Here is a 23,135-nt window from a genome sequence, read left to right on the forward strand (position 1 = left end):
CATTGATCCATGTACCTGACTTTCCTTAGTTGGATAAGACTTGGTCATTGTTGATGCAGTATGCACAGGGAACTATTACAAAATGTAGAGAGATTCTTGGACGAATACAAGTCTAACAACTCACATTTAGACACAGCCACATTAAAAATGTGCCCTGCTAGCTCTTCAACATAAATTCATTTGCAATTTTTTTAGTGTCTCAAATGTGAGTTATTAGACTAGTACTCATCAAAGGAATTTTCTATGTCTGAGGTTGGTGTCAATTTCTGAAAAAATAGTCAACCATGTCGAATTGCAGCTAACCAGTGAACCAAATAAACTTGTATCAAACTGTATTGGACATAAATCTCCTTTACCTCCTCACTCTCTGCTGATGTAGATAGCGGGACTGGAATAGGAATCTTAGTATGGTGAGCACCTTTAAAAAAAAAAAAAAACAAAACTTCGAAAGTTTAATGAATCGGTAAATTAATGCTTCCATCAACATAACATTGAACAAACACCATTGAGAGGTAAAATCCATGTTACTAGAATAATCAAGATTATTAACAACTAGAGAAACTATTGACCATCAACTCCAACAAATCAGGAATAGGAAGATCGGTCCTCATGAATCATGATAGATCTCGAGAAACCTGCCATATCAAGAGATGTCATAAATGTCCCTGTATAAACTCTAACAACAGCCAGTCCATGTTGTAGCTGCAAGCTTAGAACTGATTTTCCTGCTGCAATCATTAGTTCCATCAAAGGGGTGCCACCAAGCCTACATGTGAAGAACTTGCATATGTAAAGAACAGCTTAAAAGTAGCACACACAAAAATATATTCTAAAATAAGAATGTAGATAAACAAAAGGAAAGACTATTATATTCTCAATAATTAAATATTGCTTTTCAATGTTATGTAATGAGAAGATCTATGAAGCCAACTTCAATCAAACTGGTAGATATATACCTATAGGAATGTCTTTTTGAAATGGTGCTCAAGTTCATAAAACAATATAAGAGAATTTAATACCTACAAAATTACCATAATTTAAGGCCATCATTATTCAATCATTAAAGAATATTAAAATTGCATGTCATCCATTTTCCAAGATATCATCCAAGATACGTGTTGGTCCATATGACCCAAGTTGTTAAAGAAACCTCGAATTAACACATCCCAAGTGGAAACATTGGAAAAGATTCCTTTACTCAACATCTTATTATGAAGATACACAATGACTTCTTCAGTGCCTAACCAATTGCAAATACCCCACAAGATATAAGTATGTGATATTATGTCTTGATACAATTCCTTTTCTTCAATATATTTATCCAAAATTTGCATGATAGTTCTAACCTTACCCAACTTACTATATGCATGAATAATTACATTGACTGTAATGGCATCGGGTTTTACTCCATTCACCAATATTTTTTCCAGAATTTGGAAAACCCGTTCTTGCATCCCAACAGAAGAAAATCCATGCATAATAATGTTGTAAGCGACGATATTTAGATCCACATTCCTTTCTTCAATATCCTTTATAATTCCACAAGCTTCTCTGAATCTGTTCACTCTAAAAAGACCATCTAACAACTCATTATATGTTCTAATATTAGGCAAACACTCATATTTCTCCATCTGATGAAGTACACTCATGGCCCCTTCTACTCTTCCGTTAGCACACAAGCCCTTGATCAATGTGTTGAATGTGACAACATTTGGTGGACAACCATCAACAACCATATTTTCAATAAGACAATGAGCTTAGTTAAACATAGACATTTGACAAAGAGCATCCACCATAGTGGTGTATACCACAACATTGGGATGGCAACCGCAATCTATCTTCTTGTTCCATATTGCAGAGGCACCTAGCAAGTCCCTAGCTTTTGTGAAATCGGATATTAGAGTGCTATATATGGTCATATTTGGACTACAAGACCTTTTTTCCATTTGATTATAAATAGATATTATTGAGTTTGAAGAACTAACAATATTTTATAGATGATGACTAAACATTATTAATTAGATTAAAAGTCAATTATGTGCTTGATTGTTTTGTTAAGTGTGTAGAAAATTTAGTTATCAAAAGAGGCCCAAGAAGCATCAACACAAGCTCAACCTTAGTTCAACTTGAATAAAGCATTCATATCATCACTCCCAATCTAAAAATTTTTTTTTTGAGTGGCTGAACTACAAGAAATAAGAAAAGAAAGAAAGTGAGCTCATATCCGTAGCAAAGCCCAAATTGTTAGTCCACATCGAAGTCCAACCATTCACTTAGTTGCTAATTAAGCAATGGAACTCAAATTTCATCAGAATCAAATAATACACCACTGTAACCAAAATTTCTCTTCTTTCTCTTTTCTCTTTCCTATCACCCATGTGAAATTCCAAAAGCAAAGCAAGAAAAGAAAGCTCTATCTAGGGATCACATCAAAGAAGAAAAAGGGTTTAGTTACAACTTACAAAGAAGAAAGAAGAAGAAATCAGAAGTTAGGCACAAAAGCACAAAATAAATCTTAGGCTGGATTAGAAAGATCTTTTTATTTTTGGTACATCCAAAGTAGCTTGTTGAAGCTTCCTTCATCCTCATACACACTTCTAGTAAGATGAAGAAAATAGAGGCTATGGAGCTCTATTGTGAATCAACGTTCAAAAATCAAACTTGGAGCCAAAGCGAGAATGCACTGTTCAGATTCAAGAAGCAATTTGAAAAAAGATGAAAAAGAAGATAGAAGGTATGGATGCATGTATGATTCAGTCACTGCCGCCTCTACTCTATCTCTCCTCTGTGACGCTGTTGCTGCTATTGATTTTTTGGGAGAAGATATCAATCGTGCTGAAGCAAAGTTTCAAACTTTGGAAGCTTCACTCCTCTATTAAAGGGGTGAATGGCCAAGGGTTGAACAAAGGAGAGAGAACCCAAAAAGAAAAGAGAGTAAAAACCTCACAAACAGAGTTTGAAGTCTTGGAAGCATTACACCTATACTAAAGAGAGCACTCCGCTAAGATGAAGAACAATGTTTGAGAGTTCAGAAGTTGAGTTCAGCATATAGGGTTAAGGCTGTGATTCATCATCTCCTTCATAGTTTACTGTTTATATTTTTGTTTCAGTGTTATATCTTTATTTGTATTCATTCAGAGGTAAAAAGTACGAAAGATAGGCATTGAAAAAAAGCCATTGAGAGAAAAGGCTGAGAGAAATACTTGGAGAGAAAAGTCAAGAGTGATTTTAGATTTTTTTGTTGTATTTTTATTTCGTGTCATGCACCTAAGAGGTATCCCTTGCTAAGTTGGATAAACACTTAGTGTGTTGAGTCTAGGTAGTTACATAGCCAAGTCAAGTTTATGTTGAAGCTTGATGTATCTCTGATAGGATTATGTTGAGTCCTTGGGATTGGTGTATGTAATACTTGAAAAGATAGCAAAAATTCCACCAATATTGTGGTGGAGACTGGATGTAAGTTGTATTGCACTAGGCAACTAAAACAGGATACATGGCTGTATCACTTTCTTCTTCCCTAGTCAGATTTTGTTTTTGGACAATTCATGAGACAAAACTAAATTGTCTCCTGCATAATCCAATACACATACCAAACGGAAGCTACGTTACAAGTTTTTGTTTGAGGCTTTATTAATCAAGTTTTAAAGAAGGTCATAGATTCAATCCTCTGTTATCTAGGCCATCAAGAACCTTCAATGGCCTCAGCCATATTCCTAATGGAGTACAAATCGTGTATGAGGGTGTTGTATGAAACAACATTCAGCTTAACTCCATCCATGGTCATAAGGTTCCACAATTCAAGAGCTTCACTAAGTTTTCTTCCCAATATATAACCTTTTATCAGCGAAGAATAAGTATGAATATTGGGGTTGCATCCTCTCTTAAGCACTTGTGCAAAAGCAACAAGAGACAAGTCAATATTTTCCATATCAAAAAGACAACTGATAATAGTAGAGTAACTGATAACATTCGGGTCAATGCCCTTAAACGCCATCTCATTCATCAAACAAAATGCCTCCTTTATTTTGTATTCTTTGCAAAAACCATTGATCAAAGCATTGTAGATAGGTACTATAGGAGCAAACCCCTTGGCTAGATCTTTTGCCTTCTCTACTTGACCAAGTTTACAAACAGAAGGCACTATAATAGTGTAACTCACAGCATCTAGAGGACAACCCTTATTCAACATTTCTTGAAGCAGCTTGTAGGCATCATCCACCTTCCCATTCTTACATAATGCCTTGAGAAGCATGTTAATTATGAACCCATTTGGTTCCAGCCCTTCACTTTTCATGTTGTTATACACAGGACGGATCATGTGAAACCTATTTTCACCATGTAATGCATCTAAAAGGTAATTGTATATCTTAACTATGTACTTGCACCCGAATTCCCTTATCCTATGAAACATCTTTAAAGCTTGATCAACAACCCCTGCTCACCTATATGAATTCATCACACATATGAACAAATCTTCAGAGCAAGCCACACTTTCAAGCTTTATCTGCTGCAACAGATACTGAACGCCATCCATTTCACAGTTTCTCCCATGCTTCTCAAATATGAGCTGATATGTAAATTGAGTATGCTTGAAAGCTCCAGAATTGGCCAAAGACTTGAAATATTCAAGCGCCAAACTAATATCTCTCATGTTTCAATCTCTTCAATACATGAAACTCTTCAACAAAAGAAGCATTAGTGGATTGAGGTTGGGAATTACTTTCAAGGTTGAAAATTTTGTTCAAGTTAAGCACTAAAGGATTGAAGGCTTACGCACTTTTAACAAGGAACACCCATCTTTCTAATACATGATTATAGTATCGGAAAAAATTGCTGTGGGATAAGAGAATTGAGTTAGCTTTAAGAAGCTGGAATATACATGAAAAAAATAAACATATTTAACTGTTCATGTTTTGCCTATGTATACGAAATTTAGAGTATGGTCTCTGCAAAATCTAATTTCCTTCTTTATTTTATATTCATGAATGGACCTATACCCAATAAGGATGATGTTTTGATCCTATTTAATTTTATTTCTAGACTTGTACTTATATATTTTCTATTAATCAACCCATATTAGTTAGAAAATTAGGAATCTTCCACCCAATAAAGAGCGAAACAAATGGTCAAATAAAATTGGTAAATTGCAAATAACAAAAACATAAAATAATATAGAAATAAAAAAATCTATATTCTCTGAACAAAACTTATATTTATAGTGTTTATTTGTTTGTTTATTTATTTATTATTATATATTTTTAATTATTTTGTAAAAATAAATTAATTTATATTTTTTAATTAGAATTTAATAAAATAAAATAAAATAATATATATTAAAAAAATCAATTTTTTTGTATTTAATTATTTTAAATAGATTAATAGCTAAAAAATTTATTACGTTATAAATTTCTTCAATTTTTGACCACTTTGCTCGTTCACAACTGGTTTTTACTCTGATCTAAAACAAGTCAAGATTCGAACAACCATGACCAGGCATGGAGTACGATCAAACTAGGATGATCGGACTAAACCAAGAATTGACACAGGTTTTCGATTAACCCGATGAAACTAGCTAGTTCAATCTCATTCTGTTTTCATAACTAAATTGCAATCATTCGAATAAAATTACATGGTTCTAACTTCTAAAAACAGAATAAAACTAGCCAATTTAGCTCGATAAAATCGAATCGAGCATCTAACTGGTCATACTGAAACAAAAAAATCGATATAAAAATTGGCACAAAAATTGGCAGAATGAGCGAATTTGTTGAACCAGATCGATTTTATTGAAAAAATTGGTTAAAAAAATTTTTTTTTTCTAAAATTACTTTTTTGAAAAATATATTATATAAAAAAAAAGAAATTTTAAATTTCTTTACATTCAAATTTCCAGAAACCTTGTGAAATTGTGAAATTGTTTTTTGTAATGAGTTAGGGTCAATTTATTAAAATTTGCATCTGATCTTTGTCATTCTTGGGAGAGTATTTAATCACTGGTTTAACCGTTTAACTAATAAATTAGTTGCTGAGATGTGAGTTTGAAACTGTTCCGTTTCTAATTTTGGATTCGATGCAAGCAACTAAACCATATTCTGTAGATTACAATGTAATTAGCTTTCATTTTATTTCCTTCAGATTAAGAGAATCATTAATTATAAAAAAAAATTGAAAAAGCCAGTTTATAAATATTTTTATTTTACAATATTATTTTAATATGATATTTTAATATTATAAAAATTTTATTGCATGATAATTGATCCAAATAAATAAAATATTTTTTGTATTTATATATTTTATATTTATTATCTAAAAATAAAAGATTATATTTTTATTTAAAATATTATATATTAAAAGATAATTATTTATTCATTTATATACTAGTGACGTCTAGTGTATTCTATATTTTTTATAGTCTATCTTCTTCTTTTATATTTTTTTATTTATATTTAATGAAATCTAATTATTTATAAAAATATAGCACATCTAATAAACACAAAATTATTGTGCTTATTTTAGACATACTTCTAATTTTACCCTATGTTTCTTATTTTTAAGTTCTAGCCCCAAAAAAATATAGAACTTTTTTGGTTGAAAAAAGTATTTTAATGACATTTAAGATCTATGATTTGCTTTTTTTTATTAACAAAATTGACAGGTCAATTTGTAAACTTTTACAATTATAAAAAAGATCTTATTTAGATTTTAAAAATAACGATAAACATTTTTAGTTTATGGTTATCATTGTTAATAATAATAATTATCATAATACTATAAAAGTAATTAAAACTATTAAAGTATCGTATTAGTGGATTAGATTAATGTAATTGAAGGTTAGTAAATAAGGTGTATAGTTGTTAGTGTAGTAGGTTAATATCAGTATAAATATGTGTATATCAGATTAAGTAATGTACAAAAATACATTTTCTTTAAATTTGTATTTGTAATTTGGTATTCAGAGCTTTTTTTTTTTCGGTTTGTGGCAACAACTTTTTTTTTCTTTTTTCAGCCACTTCCCGTTGTTGTATTAGATCATCAACTGTACCATTCAAAAAAATTTTCTACGTCATTTTTAGTTGAACGAATAAAACACCACCCAAATCCAATGTTATACGCGCGGCTGGAATCTCTGCTGCCGAAATTGCTGCACCATCATCATCATTCTCACCATAGCATTTTCTCACTCATTCTTGGTCATCTTCCTGATGTCTTTGAGCAACTTCAACCACTCTATCGTGTTTGCCTGTGCACATGCTAACATCGGCATAGGGCTGAGTCAGTTCGTTGACGTGGTTTCCTCGCTACTAAAAGTTTTTCCTGTGTCATCTTGTTGCTGACGTCGCAGATCCGCGTGGTTGCTGGCGTGGCACTTCGTGTGAATCCTTCCTAAGATTTTATGGTGTCTTCTTTTCGATTTTGTCCCTCGTTTTTGCTATTTTTACTTCAATCTTGCTACTTTTCACATCTTTTGAGGAATATTTAATCATTCTCATAGAGAAACTAGATATTTTTAAGCCAATCCCTGTCACTCTTAATGGCTCAAAGGCTCCAACTATAACCATTGAGTTGAAGTCATGAGAGGATTTCTAAAAGGCCATAAATTGTGGCATTATGTGATGGGCGATATTGTGTGCCCACCTAAAATTGAGACAAGCAAATCCAAAGAAGTGACTAAAAAAAAAACCAAAGAAGCTTCCTCTGAATCCTTTGATGCTGACTAGGATTTTGCCAAAAAATCAGAGGACTGGGATAGTAAGAATCATCATAGTATTACTTGGTTTTGCAACACATCTACCCCTGGCATCCATCTTCAATTTGGGCCTTACGAAACTACTAAAGAGGTATGGGATCATCTGAAAAATGCTACACCATTTTTGAACTTTCATACCAATATCAATTGCTTAAGGAACTTCTCAACCTTAAGCAAGAATGTTGTCAGACTCAGACTGTTTATGATTTTATAGCACAGATTGAATGCATTTGGGATCAATTAGCCTCTTGTGAACCTGTTCTAAAAGATGCTATTGATGGTAAAGCTTATGAGGATTATTGCAATCGAACACATCTAATTTAGTTTCTCATGGCACTTATGGATGATTATGAGCCGGTTAGAGCTTCTCTTCTTTATCAAAATCCTTTTCCTAGTCTTGAAGATGCTCTCCCGCATCTTAAGTCTGAAGAAACACGTCTAGGGTTGACTCGATCAAAAATTGATCCTATCTTTGTAGTTATCAACAAAAAGGATAAATTTTGTCGAAATTGTAGCGTTCTGACCTCCTTCTACCAAATTGTCCCTCTATTGAATGTCGTAAATGTAAGCAGAAATGTCATATTGCCTCAAATTGTTCCATTTTATATTGTCACTACTGCAAACAATTGGGTCACTTGATACCTACTTGTGCACCTCATCTAGATAAGAACACGTATCATTCTCACTCCAATTCTCCCAAGTAAACGCCTATCACTGCAGCTGCTGTCGCTGATGTCTCTACCTCATCTACTTCTGGTAGTCCATCTCCTATTTCTCCATCTGATGTTGAGTCTTTTTTCAAACAACTTTTTTCATTCTTTGGTAATACTTTTGCTGCTCTATCCACTCCTCGAGATAACTCTAAATGGTACTTTGTTTCTGGTAGTTTCAATCACGTGCACCTATGTGTCATGATTTTTCATCTTTGTCTACAATTACCAACACGTCGTCTATTCATACTGCTGATGGATCCCTTATGTATGTGAATCATAAAAGACCTGTGTCACAGTCTGATCTTCACCTACCTAATACCTATTTTATTCATAAATTGAATTTCAATCTTATCTCTGTGGGTTAATTAGTTGAACTTAGTTTTGATGTTAATTTTTTTTATTTTTGATTGTTGTGTGCAGGACCCTCAAACGGGACAAATCATCAGGATTGGATGTAAGGTCGGAAGATTATTTGAAGTTAGAAATCTTCATGTTCCTTTTACCAAAAATCTTTGTGTTGTTTCTCCACATCCATACTTCACTTATGACATCGTCGTCTTGCTCATAATTCAATAGGAAAATTGTGTCCTCTTGTGTCTAAGGGAGTATTAGGATCGACCAATAATGAGTCTTTTGATTGCATTTCTTGTCAAACTGCAAAGCAACCAGCTTTATCTTTTCATATAGTTCATCTCTTGCTTGTTTTTCTTTTGATCTTATATACTCTGATGTTTAGGGACCTGCTCCTATAGCTTCCATAGGGGCCTGAGGGGAACTCAATATTTTGTTATGTTTATTGATAATTATTCACATTTTATTTAGGTTTATTTAATGTCCAGCAAACATGAATTGCCTCAGATTTACATTAATTTTGTACTACGATTAAAATACGATTTTCCAAAGTCATTAAAGTTTTTCGACTTGATAATGCAATGGAGTATTGTGATCCCAAACTTTTGAACTTCCTTGCTGAACAGGGCACCTTGTCTAAATTCTCTTATCCTGGAACGTCTCAACAAAATGATAGAGCTAAACGCAAACATTGTCATATTCTTGACTCTGTTCGTGCAATATTTTTTTTCTTCTTCTTGTCCTAAACGTATTTGGGGTGAAGTTGTTCTCACCGTTGTCCATGCTATCAATCGTATTTCTTCCTTGGTTTTAGGTAACATCACTCTTTTTGAGTGTCTCTATAAAACTTCATCAAACTATAGTTCGCTTCGAATTTTTGGTTGTGTTTGTTTTGTTCTCCTTCAACCCCATGAACATAATAAACTTGAACCTCATGCTTGCATATGTTGTTTCCTTGGTTATGGAACTAAACATAAAGGTTATCGTTATTAGGTTCCTGTTTCTCGCTGAATCCACATATCTCGTCATATTGTATTATGGGAACATCACACGTTTTCAAGTTTTTCCTTCTTTTAGTCTGTTCCTTCTACCCATTCACCTTTCCTTACTAATCCTATTGTTGATCTTTTTCCTAATGATGATAATACAGGTATTGTGACAAATCCACCTCTTGAGCCTCCTATTCATGTACCTTCCACTATTCCTGATGATCCAAACTAGAACAATATTCTTGCTACTATGGTCCTTCTTCCTATGTCCACTCGCAGTATTAGGGTAAGAAATCCACCTCCATATCTTTGTGATTATCATTGTTTTGCTATTATCTTTCACATTTATGAACCTAGGTCATACAAAGAAGCTTCTAATTGGCAACAAGCGATGCAGGAAGAAATTCAAGCATTAGATAAAGCACACACTTAGAATTTGGTTGATCCTCCCTCTGATCAGAAAGTTGTGGGAAGCAGATGTGTATACAAAATCAAGACTCACTCATATGGCTCTATTAATAGATATAAAGTTCATTTAGTTGCTCAAGGATGCACTCACTCAAGAGTATGGTATTGATTATGAAGAGACTTTTCCTCCTATTATGTGACTCACATCTGTTCGAACTCTTCTTGCCATTACTGCAGTCCACAAATGGTCTCTATGTCAGATGGATATGAAAAATGCCCTTTTCAATGGTGACTTAATTAAAAAGAAAAGTCTACATGAAATCTCCTTCGGGATATTCTTGTTCTCCCAACAAAGTTTGTCTTCTTCGCAAGGCACTTTATGGTCTTAAGCAAGCTCCTCAAGAATGGTTTGAAAAATTTTGCAATAACATCTGCAACCTGAGTTTTACTTGCAATCCTCATGAGAATGCCATTTTCGTTTGCAAGAGTGACAAGGGTGTTGTTCTCCTACTATTCTCGGTTGATGACATGATAATTACCAGAGACGATGTTGTCATGTTGATGGCATCACTGATCTCAAAACAAGCCTTCACCACTATTTTGAGATGAAAGATCTTGGATCTCTTAATTATTTTCTTGGTCTAGAAGTTATATCATCCAAGGATGGCATCTATCTTTCTCAAGGAAAGTATGCATCTAATCTTTTTACTCTGGTTGGGATAACTAATAGTCACATAGAATCTACTCCTCTTGAGCCTAATGCACACTTTACTTCTATGGATGGAACTGCTTTGGATAATCCCACTCTCTATAGACAGCTGGTTGCTGGTCTTGTCTACTTCACTGTTACTCGACCAGATATTGCATATGCTGTTCATGTTGTTAGCCAGTTCTTATCAACACCTTGCACTACTCATTATGCCGCTATTCTTTAGATTCTTCGTTATATCAAGGATATTATGTTTCAGGATCTTCATTTTTCCACTCAATCTTCTTTAATCCTTCAAGCATATTTAGATGTTGATTGGGCTGGTGATCGCACTGATCGTTGTTCTACTACTAGTTATCATTTGTTCTTCGGTGACTCTCTAATCTCCTAGCGCGCCAAGAAACAAACTTTTACCGCTTGATCGAGCACAGAAGTAGAATATTGTGCTCTGGCTAAAATTCTGCTAAAATCGTTGCAATTCGTTGACTTCTTAAAAATTTGGGGTCAATTAATCTTCTCCTACTGATCTCTATTGTAATAATAATAATAATAATAATAATAATAATAATATGTTTCTTACAATAAATATAACACAAAGCAGACTTCTTCATTTTATTTTTATTTTCATAAGCCTCTCATTTAAATTGTCCTGAATTATATTTTAGTAATAAATGTTACATTTTCTTTAAGCATTTCTTTCATCCTATTTATTTTTTATTTTACGTCGTAACTGATAAATTGATTATGGTCATTTAACAGTTCTTAACATTTAATTTCATCTTCATATGGTCAATTTGTAAAAGTTTTGTCAGATTCAGTCACAGCCAAGTAAATGGAATATTTAAGGGTGGTTCTCCAAGCTCTAGTTTTTTCTTCAAGGATATAGTTGTCTGAATGATTGATACTTCATTTATACAATTATGGCTTTGTCTTAGGTGGGGAAAGTATATTCAGGTTCTTGGTGGTCTTAAAAGAAAAAATTATAAAATAAAATAACAAATTACATAAATGCCCTCATCTCCTTCTTCTTCTCACATTTTTTCTTCCGTAGCCACCGCCGCCACCACTGTTTCTATTGTATCCACCTTCATGACGGCCCCACCTCCGTATCCACCACCACTGCCGCCGCGGCTAAATCCGTCACCTCCACGGGATTGAGCCTCGTTGACAGTGATGTTACGGCCATCAAAGTTGGAGCCGTTCATGCGATCAATCGCATCCCTTATGGCTTGCTCAGAGATCAGAGAACAGATCAGAGATCAGAGAAATCACATATCACAGATCAGATGGATAGCGGTAACAAATCCAAATCCAAATCGGTGTTTAGATCCCGATCGATGATGCCTGCAATATACGGACCTTCGATTCAACGATTTTTCCGTAGGCAGAGAAGGCTTTCTCTAGAGCTTCATTATCGGTGGCCCATGCAACCCACCAACAAAGCACCGGAACTCAACATCTGCAACAGCCATTGAAATATCTAGATAACGACGACGGCGGCTCGGTGACGACAAGACGCGGATGAACGACGGCGAGGACGGCGCACGCAGAGGCAGTCCGAGAAGATGACGACGACGGTGGCTCCTCGAGGCGGCTCCTCGTGGCGGTGGTGCTCCTCCTTTCAATGACATCATCGGCAAAAGAGGGTGATGGAAAAAAGATGAAAAGAAAGGACAAAAATGTAATTTTAAAATAGAAATATTTATAAAAATATTTAAACATATATAATTATTATATTATTAATAAAAGTTTTAAATCTGAGCCATTGATTCAAAAATTTAATAGCCATTATATATAAAGAATCTTGGACCATAAAGATCTTGAAAATACTTTTCCCACTTAAGAAAGCTCCTACAATTATACCTGTGTTTCCATATCTAGGACATGTTTGCATGAGATTTTCCACACGACACTTTTCGAGTGTCATGCTCCCACTTCTATTTAATTTAGTTTTTAAGGATACCTTTTTCCTCTTTTCTAGACACTCACGGATACTCCAAAGTAAATGAAATGAGCTTCAGTTTATTTACTTTTATTACAAGTGGCTTTAAGAAGTTGCATTATACTTATTTAGCTCGTGTTTTTTAGTGTATTATTTTATACTTATCTTTCTCGTAATCAAGTTATTCTATACCACAAGTAAAAAACTCACTTTTAATTTACTTTAATCTTTTACATTTTTGCTAAGTTTAGCAAGAACAGAAAACATGGGATGAGTGAAGCAAAACGTAATGGGTGGTGGTGTGATGACACGTTTGTTTGTGGTGTAGCTGAGAGTGGGAGTGGAAGAGTGGCAGAAGCATTACTAAGCGGAAAGGGCGGGCATGTTTATAAGAATACAACATGTCGCCCATCCAAATCCAATGGAAGTCAGAAGTTCCATGTCGCGCATGTTTATAAGAAGAGACCATCATATCACTCGGTCGTCACAATAACCAAGTTCATTGCAGGTCCGAATGGAGAGATAAACTCCATGCATCAAAACTCATGACTCACCTTCACCAGAAAACGACGGATCCATCACGCCAATCACTTTCGGGGATTCTCTTCACGTCCTTTCATGCAAATATTGCCAACAAATATGACACTCATAATTATGATGCAAATATTAACATTAAATAAAAAGGAAAAAACTTATATGCAAATATGTATGTTCTTTTTGAGAGAGACCAGTGCACCACTAGCAAGTATTTTTAGGATGTTAGATTATCCATACTCGTATATTTGCTACATTTTTTTCCCTCATTATTTTAACACTAAATTGTCATTGCCAAACTGGAATAATGTTAACCCAGAAGATGCTACTTGTTCTATATCATTATCAAGAAACAAGAACCATAAGATATTTTCAACGTAGAAACGGTTCACGTAACCCGACTTTGTTTTCTATAAAGCAACAATACAAATCCTAATCTATACCACAGCTACAAAAACTGCACAGAAATATCATCCCAATAAAAACAATATTACTGATTACGAAGGGAAAATTGCAGAAGTTAAATTGCATTAGAAACACCGGTAGAAAAGACAGTAATGCCAAAACTGAGGAGGAGGACGCAAAGAGATGGTCATAGGATAAAAAAAATGAGCATAAAAGAATGAATAAACCAACGATGAATATTACAAGCACAGGGCTCACAATGAGATAGATGTATATCATTGTCCGACTGTAGTTATCAAGTTTTTGAAATTTACATCCACTGTAAAATTTGGCGTATATGCAATCGCTCTCTCAGCTTTATGCAAAAAAGACATAAGCGGAGAGCCCAATGGTTAAAAGGATACAAAATCCGGAACAAAACTTGGCTAAATCCGCATGAAGAGCTTAATTGCACGTAGCCTAACTCTTGTATTTTTGCTGGACAGCTAGAGCTGCAGCCCTGTACCACGTTGCCACAGCCATGGCACCAGGGTCAGGAACTGTTGAAAGCAACTCTGAAGACACGTAAGTAGAACGCCAAGCCTACATAACACTCCCTCATCAGATCCAACAATCCACTTAATAATAACAAATAAATGGATAAAAACAAGCCACTATGGTTGTGGCATTTTTCTCAATTTTAGAGGCGAACTGCTAAAAACTGCAATTCAAAATGAGCTTCCTAAAATTGGAACTCCATGTTTGTTTCATTAAAGAATAGCAAGCAAATCATAAGTAAAATGAAACCAAGTTTGCTTGAGCATCACTCATGAACTAAACATAATTGAAACAGAATGCCAGACGTTCTCTGCTATTACGTTAAAACTCAGTATTGCATCAAATTTGTACTCTTAACAAAGACGGGTCAAAAGGTATCACCTGTGCTTGCATTTTCTTGGTTAACTCAGCTCCAGTTAATGCAGCCTCAGAAGACAGAACAAAAGCAGTGATAGGATCCTCCCCAGCATTTAATTTCTGTTCAACCAAAAAGCACAGTAAGTTACTCCATAAAAGGGCATCCAAATAATGTAGGGGAAGTGAAAACCTATTGTCAGGACCTCTTGAAGAACAGATGATGCTGGAAGAAGGGCATCTAGCAGGGTTCTATAACCAGCACTGGCACCCCCATATTTACTAACAGCAGCAATGGAAGCCGCAAGTGCCTCAGCCCCTGAAAATCAAACAACTCATGAGGGATTGACAGAAAAAAGGGAAAAGGAAAAGTTAACTCTGAAATTAAGGTAGCCATATTGGAGTTCCCACATTGTTTTGGCGTGACAACAGAACCAGAGCTTGGTTTCAGCTGTGTATATGCTGCCTTGCAGAAAATTGTATATCTGAAAAGAGAAAGTTTCTTGAAAGCAATACTCAAACAGCATAATTAGTTAAACTTCAACAATGGCATAAGTATAGCATCATACATGATTCCACTTGTTCCTCCCATGGCTCTTCGAATTGTTGATCCAATTTCATTGACAGTTTCTGCAGCATCGTTCAGAGGATAGCTGTGAACAAAAAAACAGCAGTTCAGGTCAGAATGTGATTACAATTCAAATTGGCAATTGCTTTTGCAGTAACTTGTCCCCAAGAGTACAAACAAAGATATACCTAAACAAATAGGACATAGACTTACTTTTTGATGTCCTCCAGAATGGCTTTTGCGCCTCTATACATCTGCAGAAGTTGAACCATTTAAATCAAGTAATTCCCATGATACTTCAACAGCTATAATAGACAATTTTGAGGACAGGACTCACAGTTGATCCACAGTCACCATCACCAACTTTACTGTCCCAATCATTTAGGCTGTTCTTAAGATCTAGAATAACATTTGCAGCGGTTTCAATGGCAATCTCAAGGACTTGGCCTTGCTTACTTAGCTGTAGAGGTCGTCTCTGTGGCTTATGTAAAGTAAACATAGGAACCATATTTCAAAAATTATATCAGGATATAAGTACATATACAGTTGACTTGATTAACATAGATTTAATAAAACTCAACCAGCTTTCAAATGATATTGATAAGTCAATTCTATTTTTACCAGATTCACCAATAGCATGAACATGTGAGAGAGGAGAATAATCATAACTATCAGAAATATATTATGATCATGCCAAAGATATCACGAGAAAAATCAGTGGCCAGATGCTGGTTTTGGGCTTCCAGCAAGAAGTACAGAAATTGATGGTGGAACGAAGCATAAACATAAACATGAATTATGACAACTCAGTAAGGTATCATTTGATCCATATAGCTAACTTCACTTAGTTGGACAAGACTTGGTTGTTGTTGATGCAGTATGCACTAGGAAGTATTACAAAGCACAGAGATTCTTGGATGGAAAGGACACAAGTCTAACAATTCACTGGCTTTTCAAGGTAAATTCAATTGTTATTGTGTCACATCATTTTTTCCTGAGTGTCTCTATATGTAAGTTGTTAAACTAGTACTCGTCACAGAATTTTTCTATGTGGAAAGGGTGGTGTAAATTTCTAATAAAAATATTCAACCATGTCGAAATGCCACTAACCAGTGAGCCAAATAAACTTGTATCAAACATGTTTGAATATAATTTTCCTTTAACTACTTCTCAACCACAACTGCTAAATGTCATGGAAGAAATGATGTAATTCCCCGTGTATGAAGTATATACCTCATTGCCCTTTGCTGATGGAGATGGCGGGACTGGAATAGGAATCTTAGTAGGCGGGTGAACACCTTAAAAGAGAAGAAAGTTCAAAAGTTCAATGAACTAGTAGTTTAATGGTTCCATCAATATTACATTTGAACAAACATTATCCAGAGGTAAAAGCCAAGTTATTAGAATAATCCAGCTATTAACAACTAAAGAAATTACTGACCATCAACTCCAACAGGCCAAGACGGTGCTTTGGTACTGGCATCTGATCGCTCAAGTTCATAAACAATATAAGAGAATTTAAGTCCTACAAAATTACCATAATTTAAGGCCATCATTATTCAATCATTAAAGAATCTGAAATTGCTTGTCATCCATTTCCCAAGATATCATCCAAGATACGTGTTGGTCCCATATGACCCATGTTGTTAAAGAAACCTCGAATTAACACATCCCAAGTGGCAACATTGGGAAGGATTCCTTTACTCAACATCTTATTATGAAGATACACAACGGCTTCTTCAGTGCCTAACCAATTGCAAATACCCCACAAGATACAAGTATGTGATATTATGTCTGGATACAACTCCTTTTCTTCAGTATATTTATCCAAAATTTGCATGGCAGTTCTAACCTTACCCAACTTACTATATGCATGAATAATTACATTGACTGTAATGGCGTCGGGATTTACTCCATTCACCAACATTTTCCCCAGAATTTGGAAAACCCGTTCTTGCATCCCAACAGAAGAAAATCCATGCATAATAATGTTGTAAGTGATCGTATTTAGTTCCACATTCCTGTCTTCAATATCCTTTATAAGTCCACAAGCTTCTCTGAATCTGTTCACCCTAAAAAGACCATCCAACAACTCATTATATGTTCTAATATTAGGCAAACAATCATATTTCTCCATCTGATGAAGTACACTCATGGCCCCTTCTACTCTTCCGTTAGCACACAAGCCCTTGATCAATGTGTTGAATGTGACAACATTTGGTGGGCAACCATCAGCAACCATATTTTCAATAAGACTATGAACTTGGTTAAACATAGACATTTGACAAAGAACATCCACCATAGTGGTGTATACCACAACATTAGGATGGCAACCGCAATTTATCATCTTGTTCCATATTGCAGAGGCACCTAGCAAGTCCCCAGCTTTTGCGAAACCGGATATTAAAGTGCTATATGTGGTCACATTTGGACTGCAAGAGCTTTTCTCCATCTGATTACAAATAGATATGGCATCAGCCATATTCCCAATGCGGCACAAACCGTGTATGAGGGCATTGTATGAAACAACATTCGGCTTAATTCCCTCCATAATCATAAGGTTCCACAATTCAAGAGCTTCACCAAGTTTCCCTCCCAATAAATAGCCTTTTATGAGCGAAGAATAAGTATGAATATTAGGGCTGCATCCTCTCTCAAGCATTTGTGCAAAAGCAGCAAGAGACAAGTCAATATTTCCCATATCAGAAAGACAACTGATAATAGTAGAGTAACTGATAACATTTGGGTCAATGCCCTTAAACACCATCTCATTCAACAAACAAAATGCCTCCTTTATTTTGTATTCTTTGCAAAAGCCATTGATCAAAGCATTGTAGACAGGTACTACAGGAGCAAACCCCTTGGCTAGCTCCTTTGCCTTCTCTACTTGACCAAGTTTACAAACAGAAGACACTATAGTAGTGTAACTCACAGCATCTGGAGGACAACCCTTATTCGACATTTCTTCAAGCAGCTTGCAGGCACCATCCACCTTCCCATTCTTACATAATGCCTTGAGAAGCATGTTATATGTGAACCCATTTGGTTCCAACCCTTCACCCTTCATGTTGTTATACACAGGACTAATCATCTGAAACCTATTTTCACCAAGCAATGCATCTAAAAGGTGATTGTATATCTTAACTGTGGGCTTGCACCCAAATTCCCTTATCCTATAAAACATCTTTAAAGCTTGATCAGCCAACCCTGCTCTCCTATATGAATTCATCACACATATGAACAAATCTTCAGAGCAAGCCACACCTTCAAGCTTCATCTGCTGCAATAGATACTGAACACCATCCATTTCACAGTTTCTCCCAAGCTTCTCAATCATGAGCTGATATGTAAATTGAGTATGCTTGAAAGCTCCAGAATTGGCCAAAGACTTGAAATATTCAAGTGCCAAACCAATATCTCTCTCATGTTTCAATCTCTTCAATACATGGAACTCTTCAACAGAAGGAGCATTAGTGGGTTGAGGTTGGGAATTACTTTCAAGATTGAAAATTGGGTTCGTGTTAAGCACCAAGGGAATTGAAGGCTTGCGCACTTTTAACAACAAGGAACACCCATCTCTCAAATACATGATTATAGTATCGGAAAAAAATTGCTGTGAGATAAGAGAATTGAGTTAGCTTTAAGAAGCTGGAATATACTTGGAAAAAAAGTTAAAATAAACGTGTTTAACTGTTCATGCTTTGTCTGTGTCTACGAAATTTAGAGTATGGTCTCCGCAAAATCCAATTTTCTTCTTTATTTTATATTCATGAATGGATCTATGCCCAATAAGGATGATGTTTTGATCCTATTCAATTTTATTTCGAGGCTTTTGCTTATATATTTTCTGTTAACCAGCCCATATTAGTTAGGAAATTAGGAATCTTCCACCCAAAAAAGAGCGGAACAAAGGGTCAAATAAAATGGGTAAATTGCAAGGAACAAAAACATAAAATAATATAGAAATTAAAAAAAAAATCTATATTCTCTGTACACAACTTATATTCATAGTGTTTATCTGTTTGTTTATTTTTTTTATTATATATTTTGTAAAAATAAATTAATTTATATTTTTTAATTACAATTGAATCAAATAAAATAAAATAATATATTTAAAAATTAATTTTTTGTATTTAGTTATTTTAAATGGATTAACAGCTAAAAAATTTATTAATTTATAAATTTCTACAATTTTTGACCACTTCGCTTACAACTGATTTTTACCTTGATCCAAAACAAGCCAAGATTCGAACAACAATGACCAGGCAGGCACGGAGTACGATCAAACGAGGAGGATCGGACTAAACCAAGACCCAACACAGGTTTTCGGTTAACCCGATCAAACTAGCTAGTTCAATCTGATTTTATTCTCATAACTAAATTGCAATCATTCGGATGAAATTGCATGGTTCTAACTTCTAAAAACGGAATGGAACTGGCCAATTCAACTTGATAAAATGGAATCAAGCATCTAACCAGTCTTGTTGAAACAAAAAATTGATACAAAAAATTGGTACAAAAATTGGCAAAATGGGTGAATTTGTTGAACCAGATCATTTTTTATCGAAAAAATTGGTTAAAAAATTAATTTTTTCTAAAATTACTTTTTTGAAAAATATATTATATGAAAAAAAAAGAAACTTTTAAATCTCTTTATATTCAAATTTTCAGAAATCTTGTGAAATTGGCAAATTGCTTTTGTAATGAGTTAGGATCAATACCCTAATCTCTTAATATGAAGAAAACAAAATGAAAGCTAATTACATTGTAATCTACAGAATATGGTTTAGTTGCTTGCATCGAATCCAAAATTAGAAACTGAACAGTCTCAGACTCACATCTCAGCTACACACTATAAACAGTAAAATATTGCCGATCAAGACAGGAAAATCAAACTATAAACACAGCAGAACGAGATCTCATGCTAAAGCTGGTTCGATTCATCTGGTGAGACCGGAAACCTTGTTACCCGGTGCTATCCGGGCCGAGCCATTAATTGGTTGATTTAGTTAATGAGTTGTTTGGTTGATTTAGTTGTGTAAAGTTTAATTGTTACGAGAATTGATACTTGATTAATGTAAATTGTTGAAAACAAATTGCATTAATTATTTTAATTTTAATTATTTTTGTAATAATTTTATATATTTATGTAATTATAATCCTGTGATTCAGCAACTAATAATTTATTGGTTAAACCAGTGATCAAATACTCTCACAAGAATGACAAGATCAGATGCCAATTTTGATAAATAGATCCTAACTCATTACAAAAGCAATTTGCCAATTTCAAAAGATTTCTGGAAATTTGAATATAAAGAGATTTAAAAGTTTCTTCTTTTTCATACAATATATTTTTCAAAAAAGTAATTTTAGAAAAAATTATTTTTTTTTAACCGATTTTTTCAATAAAAAACGATCTGATTCAACAATTTCACCCATTTTGCTGATTTTTGTACCAATTTTTTTTATCAATTTTTTATTTCAATAAGACTTGTTTCAATAAGACTGGTTAGACGCTCGATTCCATTTTATCGAGTTAAATTGGCCAGTTTGATTTCGTTTTTAGAAGTTAGAACCATACAATTTCATCCGAATGATTGCAATTTAGTTATGAGAATAGAATCAGATTGAACTAGCTAGTTTGATCAGGTTAACCGAAAACCTGTGTCAGGTCTTGATTTAGTCCGATCCTCCTGGTTCGATTGTACTCAGTTGTGAGCGACGTGCTCAAAAATTGAAGAAATTTATAAATTAATAAAAAAAATTTAGCTGTTAATCCATTTAAAATAATCAAATACAAAAAATTGATTTTTTAAATATATATTATTTTATGTTATCTAATTCAATTCTAATTAAAAAATATAAATTAATTTATTTTTACAAAATAATTAAAAATATATAATAAAGAATAAATAAATAAATAAACAAACAAATAAACACTATGAATATAAGTTTTGTACAAAGAATATAGATTTATTTTTAATTTCTATATTATTTTTTGTTTTTGTTATTTGCAATTTACCAATTTTATTTGACCCTTTGTTTCGCTCATTTCAAGGTTGCGATAACCGGACCGACCAATGAACCGAAAAAGTGACTAATTCACTGGTTCAATGGTCCGATCGAAGTTTAACCGGAATTCAATCGGTTTAATTAAATATTAAATAAAATTATTAAAAATTCAACATATAATTCCAAACATTTAAATTCAATAGTCACCAAAAAAAAACATTTAAATTTAATAATTTTTAACCTAGTAAAATTTAAAATTTCACAATTTCACCTAATAAATTATCAATAATTTATCAATGAAAGCTCATAAACAACTTCAAATATCATAGTTTATAACTAAAGCAGGTCAAATCGCTGAGTAAATGACAAACATAATGTTTAACATACAGCCAAAAATATTTAACCATCAGAAAATCATTTTTGGTGACTAACCATCAGAAAATCAGCAACAACATCATTCATTTCCCATAATCAACAAAATTATTATTATTAACTCAGCAACTCAAACTTAAGCCCACCAACTCACAATTAAACCTAACTCAGGAACTCAGAATTAAACAAGACCATCAGAAAATCAACAACAACATCATTCATTTCCTATAATCCGCAACAAAATTTCAAAAAATCAGCAACTCAGGATAAACAAACATCAACAAAATCATTATTATTAACTCAAAACTCAAACTTAATCCCAGCAACTTACAATTAAACCTAACTCAGGAACTCGGAATTAAACAAGCCCATCAGAAAATCAGCAACTCAGAATAAACAAACATCAACAAAATCGTTATTATTTACTCAGCAGCTCAAACTTAAACCCAGCAACTCAGAATTAAACCTAACTCAGCAACTCAGAATTAAACAAGCAAAAAAAAATTGAAGATAGAGAGCTTACCGACGCGAGGAAGGAAGGGTAGTGACGGTGACGGAGGAATGGAAAGTGACAGCGACAGAAGAAAGGAAGTGATCTCGGACGGGGAGAGAGAGCTCAAAACAGGGCCGTTGAGCTCGGCGACGCCACGAGCTCGACCTTCGTGACGGTGACGGTCTGACGGAGGAATGGGAACTGCCGGCAAAGACAGAGAGAGAGAGAGCCCGGATGAGAGGAGAGGAGAGCTTCCTACGACGGCGACGACAGGAGGAACGAATCAAAGAGGGCCAAACCGCCGAACAGAGCTTCCACACGAGACGCAGCACCCACGGTCTGTCCCCGGAGGAGAAGAGTTCGGCGATGACCGAGGAGGGATGGTGGCTGCTGCGGCTGCGTTCAAAGGAGGTTTGGCACTAGGGTTCTCCAATTTGAATTTTTAGAGAGAAAGAGAGGGGTGGAGTGCCTTCATACCGGTAATAGGAAAATAGGAAGGGAGAGGGATGAGGGAGGCTTCGTGGGTTTTCTTCTTTTTTTTTTTTTTTTTTTTTTTACTGGCGTCAAAACGACGCCGTTTCTGGGGCAGGTTACAAAACCGGGGATTAAAAACCCGGCTGGTTTGACGGTTAACGGTTGGTTCAACTAATTTTTTAATAGTTTTTGCAGGATGGTTCTGAAGTCAATTGGACCGGCCAAATGACCAATTTTCGATTAATCCAGTCAGTCTAATTTTTAGAACCTTGCTCTTTTTTGGGTAGAAGATTCCTAATTTCCTAACAAATATGGACTGGTTAACAAAAAATATAAAATTGGTAGGATCAAAATATCATCTTTATTGGACATATATCAATTCATGAATATAAAATAAAGAAGAAAAATAGATTTTGCAGAGACTATACTCTAATATTAGTAGATACATAAAAAGCATGAACAGTTAAAAACGTTTATTTTTGGGCAATTTTCTTTATTAAAATGATTGTGAAGATTCTTTACTCAAA

General features: G+C 34.4%; 1 protein-coding gene and 2 pseudogenes across 3 annotated transcripts; all 3 read right to left on the minus strand.

Annotated features, from left to right (window-relative positions):
• Positions 1-1,083: 1,083 nt before the first annotated feature.
• Positions 1,084-4,810, minus strand: LOC107641088 (uncharacterized; annotated as a pseudogene).
• A 7,121-nt stretch (positions 4,811-11,931) lies between these two features.
• On the minus strand, positions 11,932-12,389 carry LOC110262511 (glycine-rich RNA-binding, abscisic acid-inducible protein pseudogene; annotated as a pseudogene).
• A 1,599-nt stretch (positions 12,390-13,988) lies between these two features.
• Positions 13,989-22,642, minus strand: LOC107644085 (putative 3,4-dihydroxy-2-butanone kinase). Of its 3 annotated transcripts, none has more exons than XM_088488569.1 (10): positions 22,165-22,642; positions 16,699-18,870; positions 16,491-16,555; positions 15,595-15,732; positions 15,471-15,511; positions 15,259-15,342; positions 15,101-15,174; positions 14,896-15,008; positions 14,717-14,812; positions 13,989-14,380 (listed from the first exon to the last, which is right to left on the minus strand). In XM_088488569.1, exons 2-10 carry the CDS (start codon positions 16,811-16,813, stop codon positions 14,258-14,260), a joined length of 849 nt encoding a protein of 282 aa, XP_088344695.1. In that variant the 5' UTR covers positions 16,814-18,870; positions 22,165-22,642; the 3' UTR covers positions 13,989-14,257. The 3 variants fall into 3 exon arrangements, with proteins under 3 accessions (XP_088344695.1, XP_088344694.1, XP_088344693.1); XM_088488568.1 differs by having other exon boundaries at positions 15,595-15,738; XM_088488567.1 differs by lacking the exons at positions 13,989-14,380; positions 14,717-14,812; positions 14,896-15,008; ... (3 more) ...; positions 15,595-15,732; positions 16,491-16,555 and having other exon boundaries at positions 16,819-18,870.
• Positions 22,643-23,135: the final 493 nt, after the last annotated feature.

The sequence above is a fragment of the Arachis ipaensis genome, chromosome B5, assembly GCF_059453495.1.
Source record: "Arachis ipaensis isolate K30076 ecotype BB chromosome B5, ASM5945349v1, whole genome shotgun sequence".
Lineage (NCBI taxonomy): Eukaryota > Viridiplantae > Streptophyta > Magnoliopsida > Fabales > Fabaceae > Arachis > Arachis ipaensis.

Coding starts and splice junctions, on each gene's coding strand:
- LOC107644085 (XM_088488567.1), bottom strand. CDS start 18,846: ATGTATTTGAGAGATGGGTGTTCCTTGTTGTTAAAAGTGCGCAAGCCT.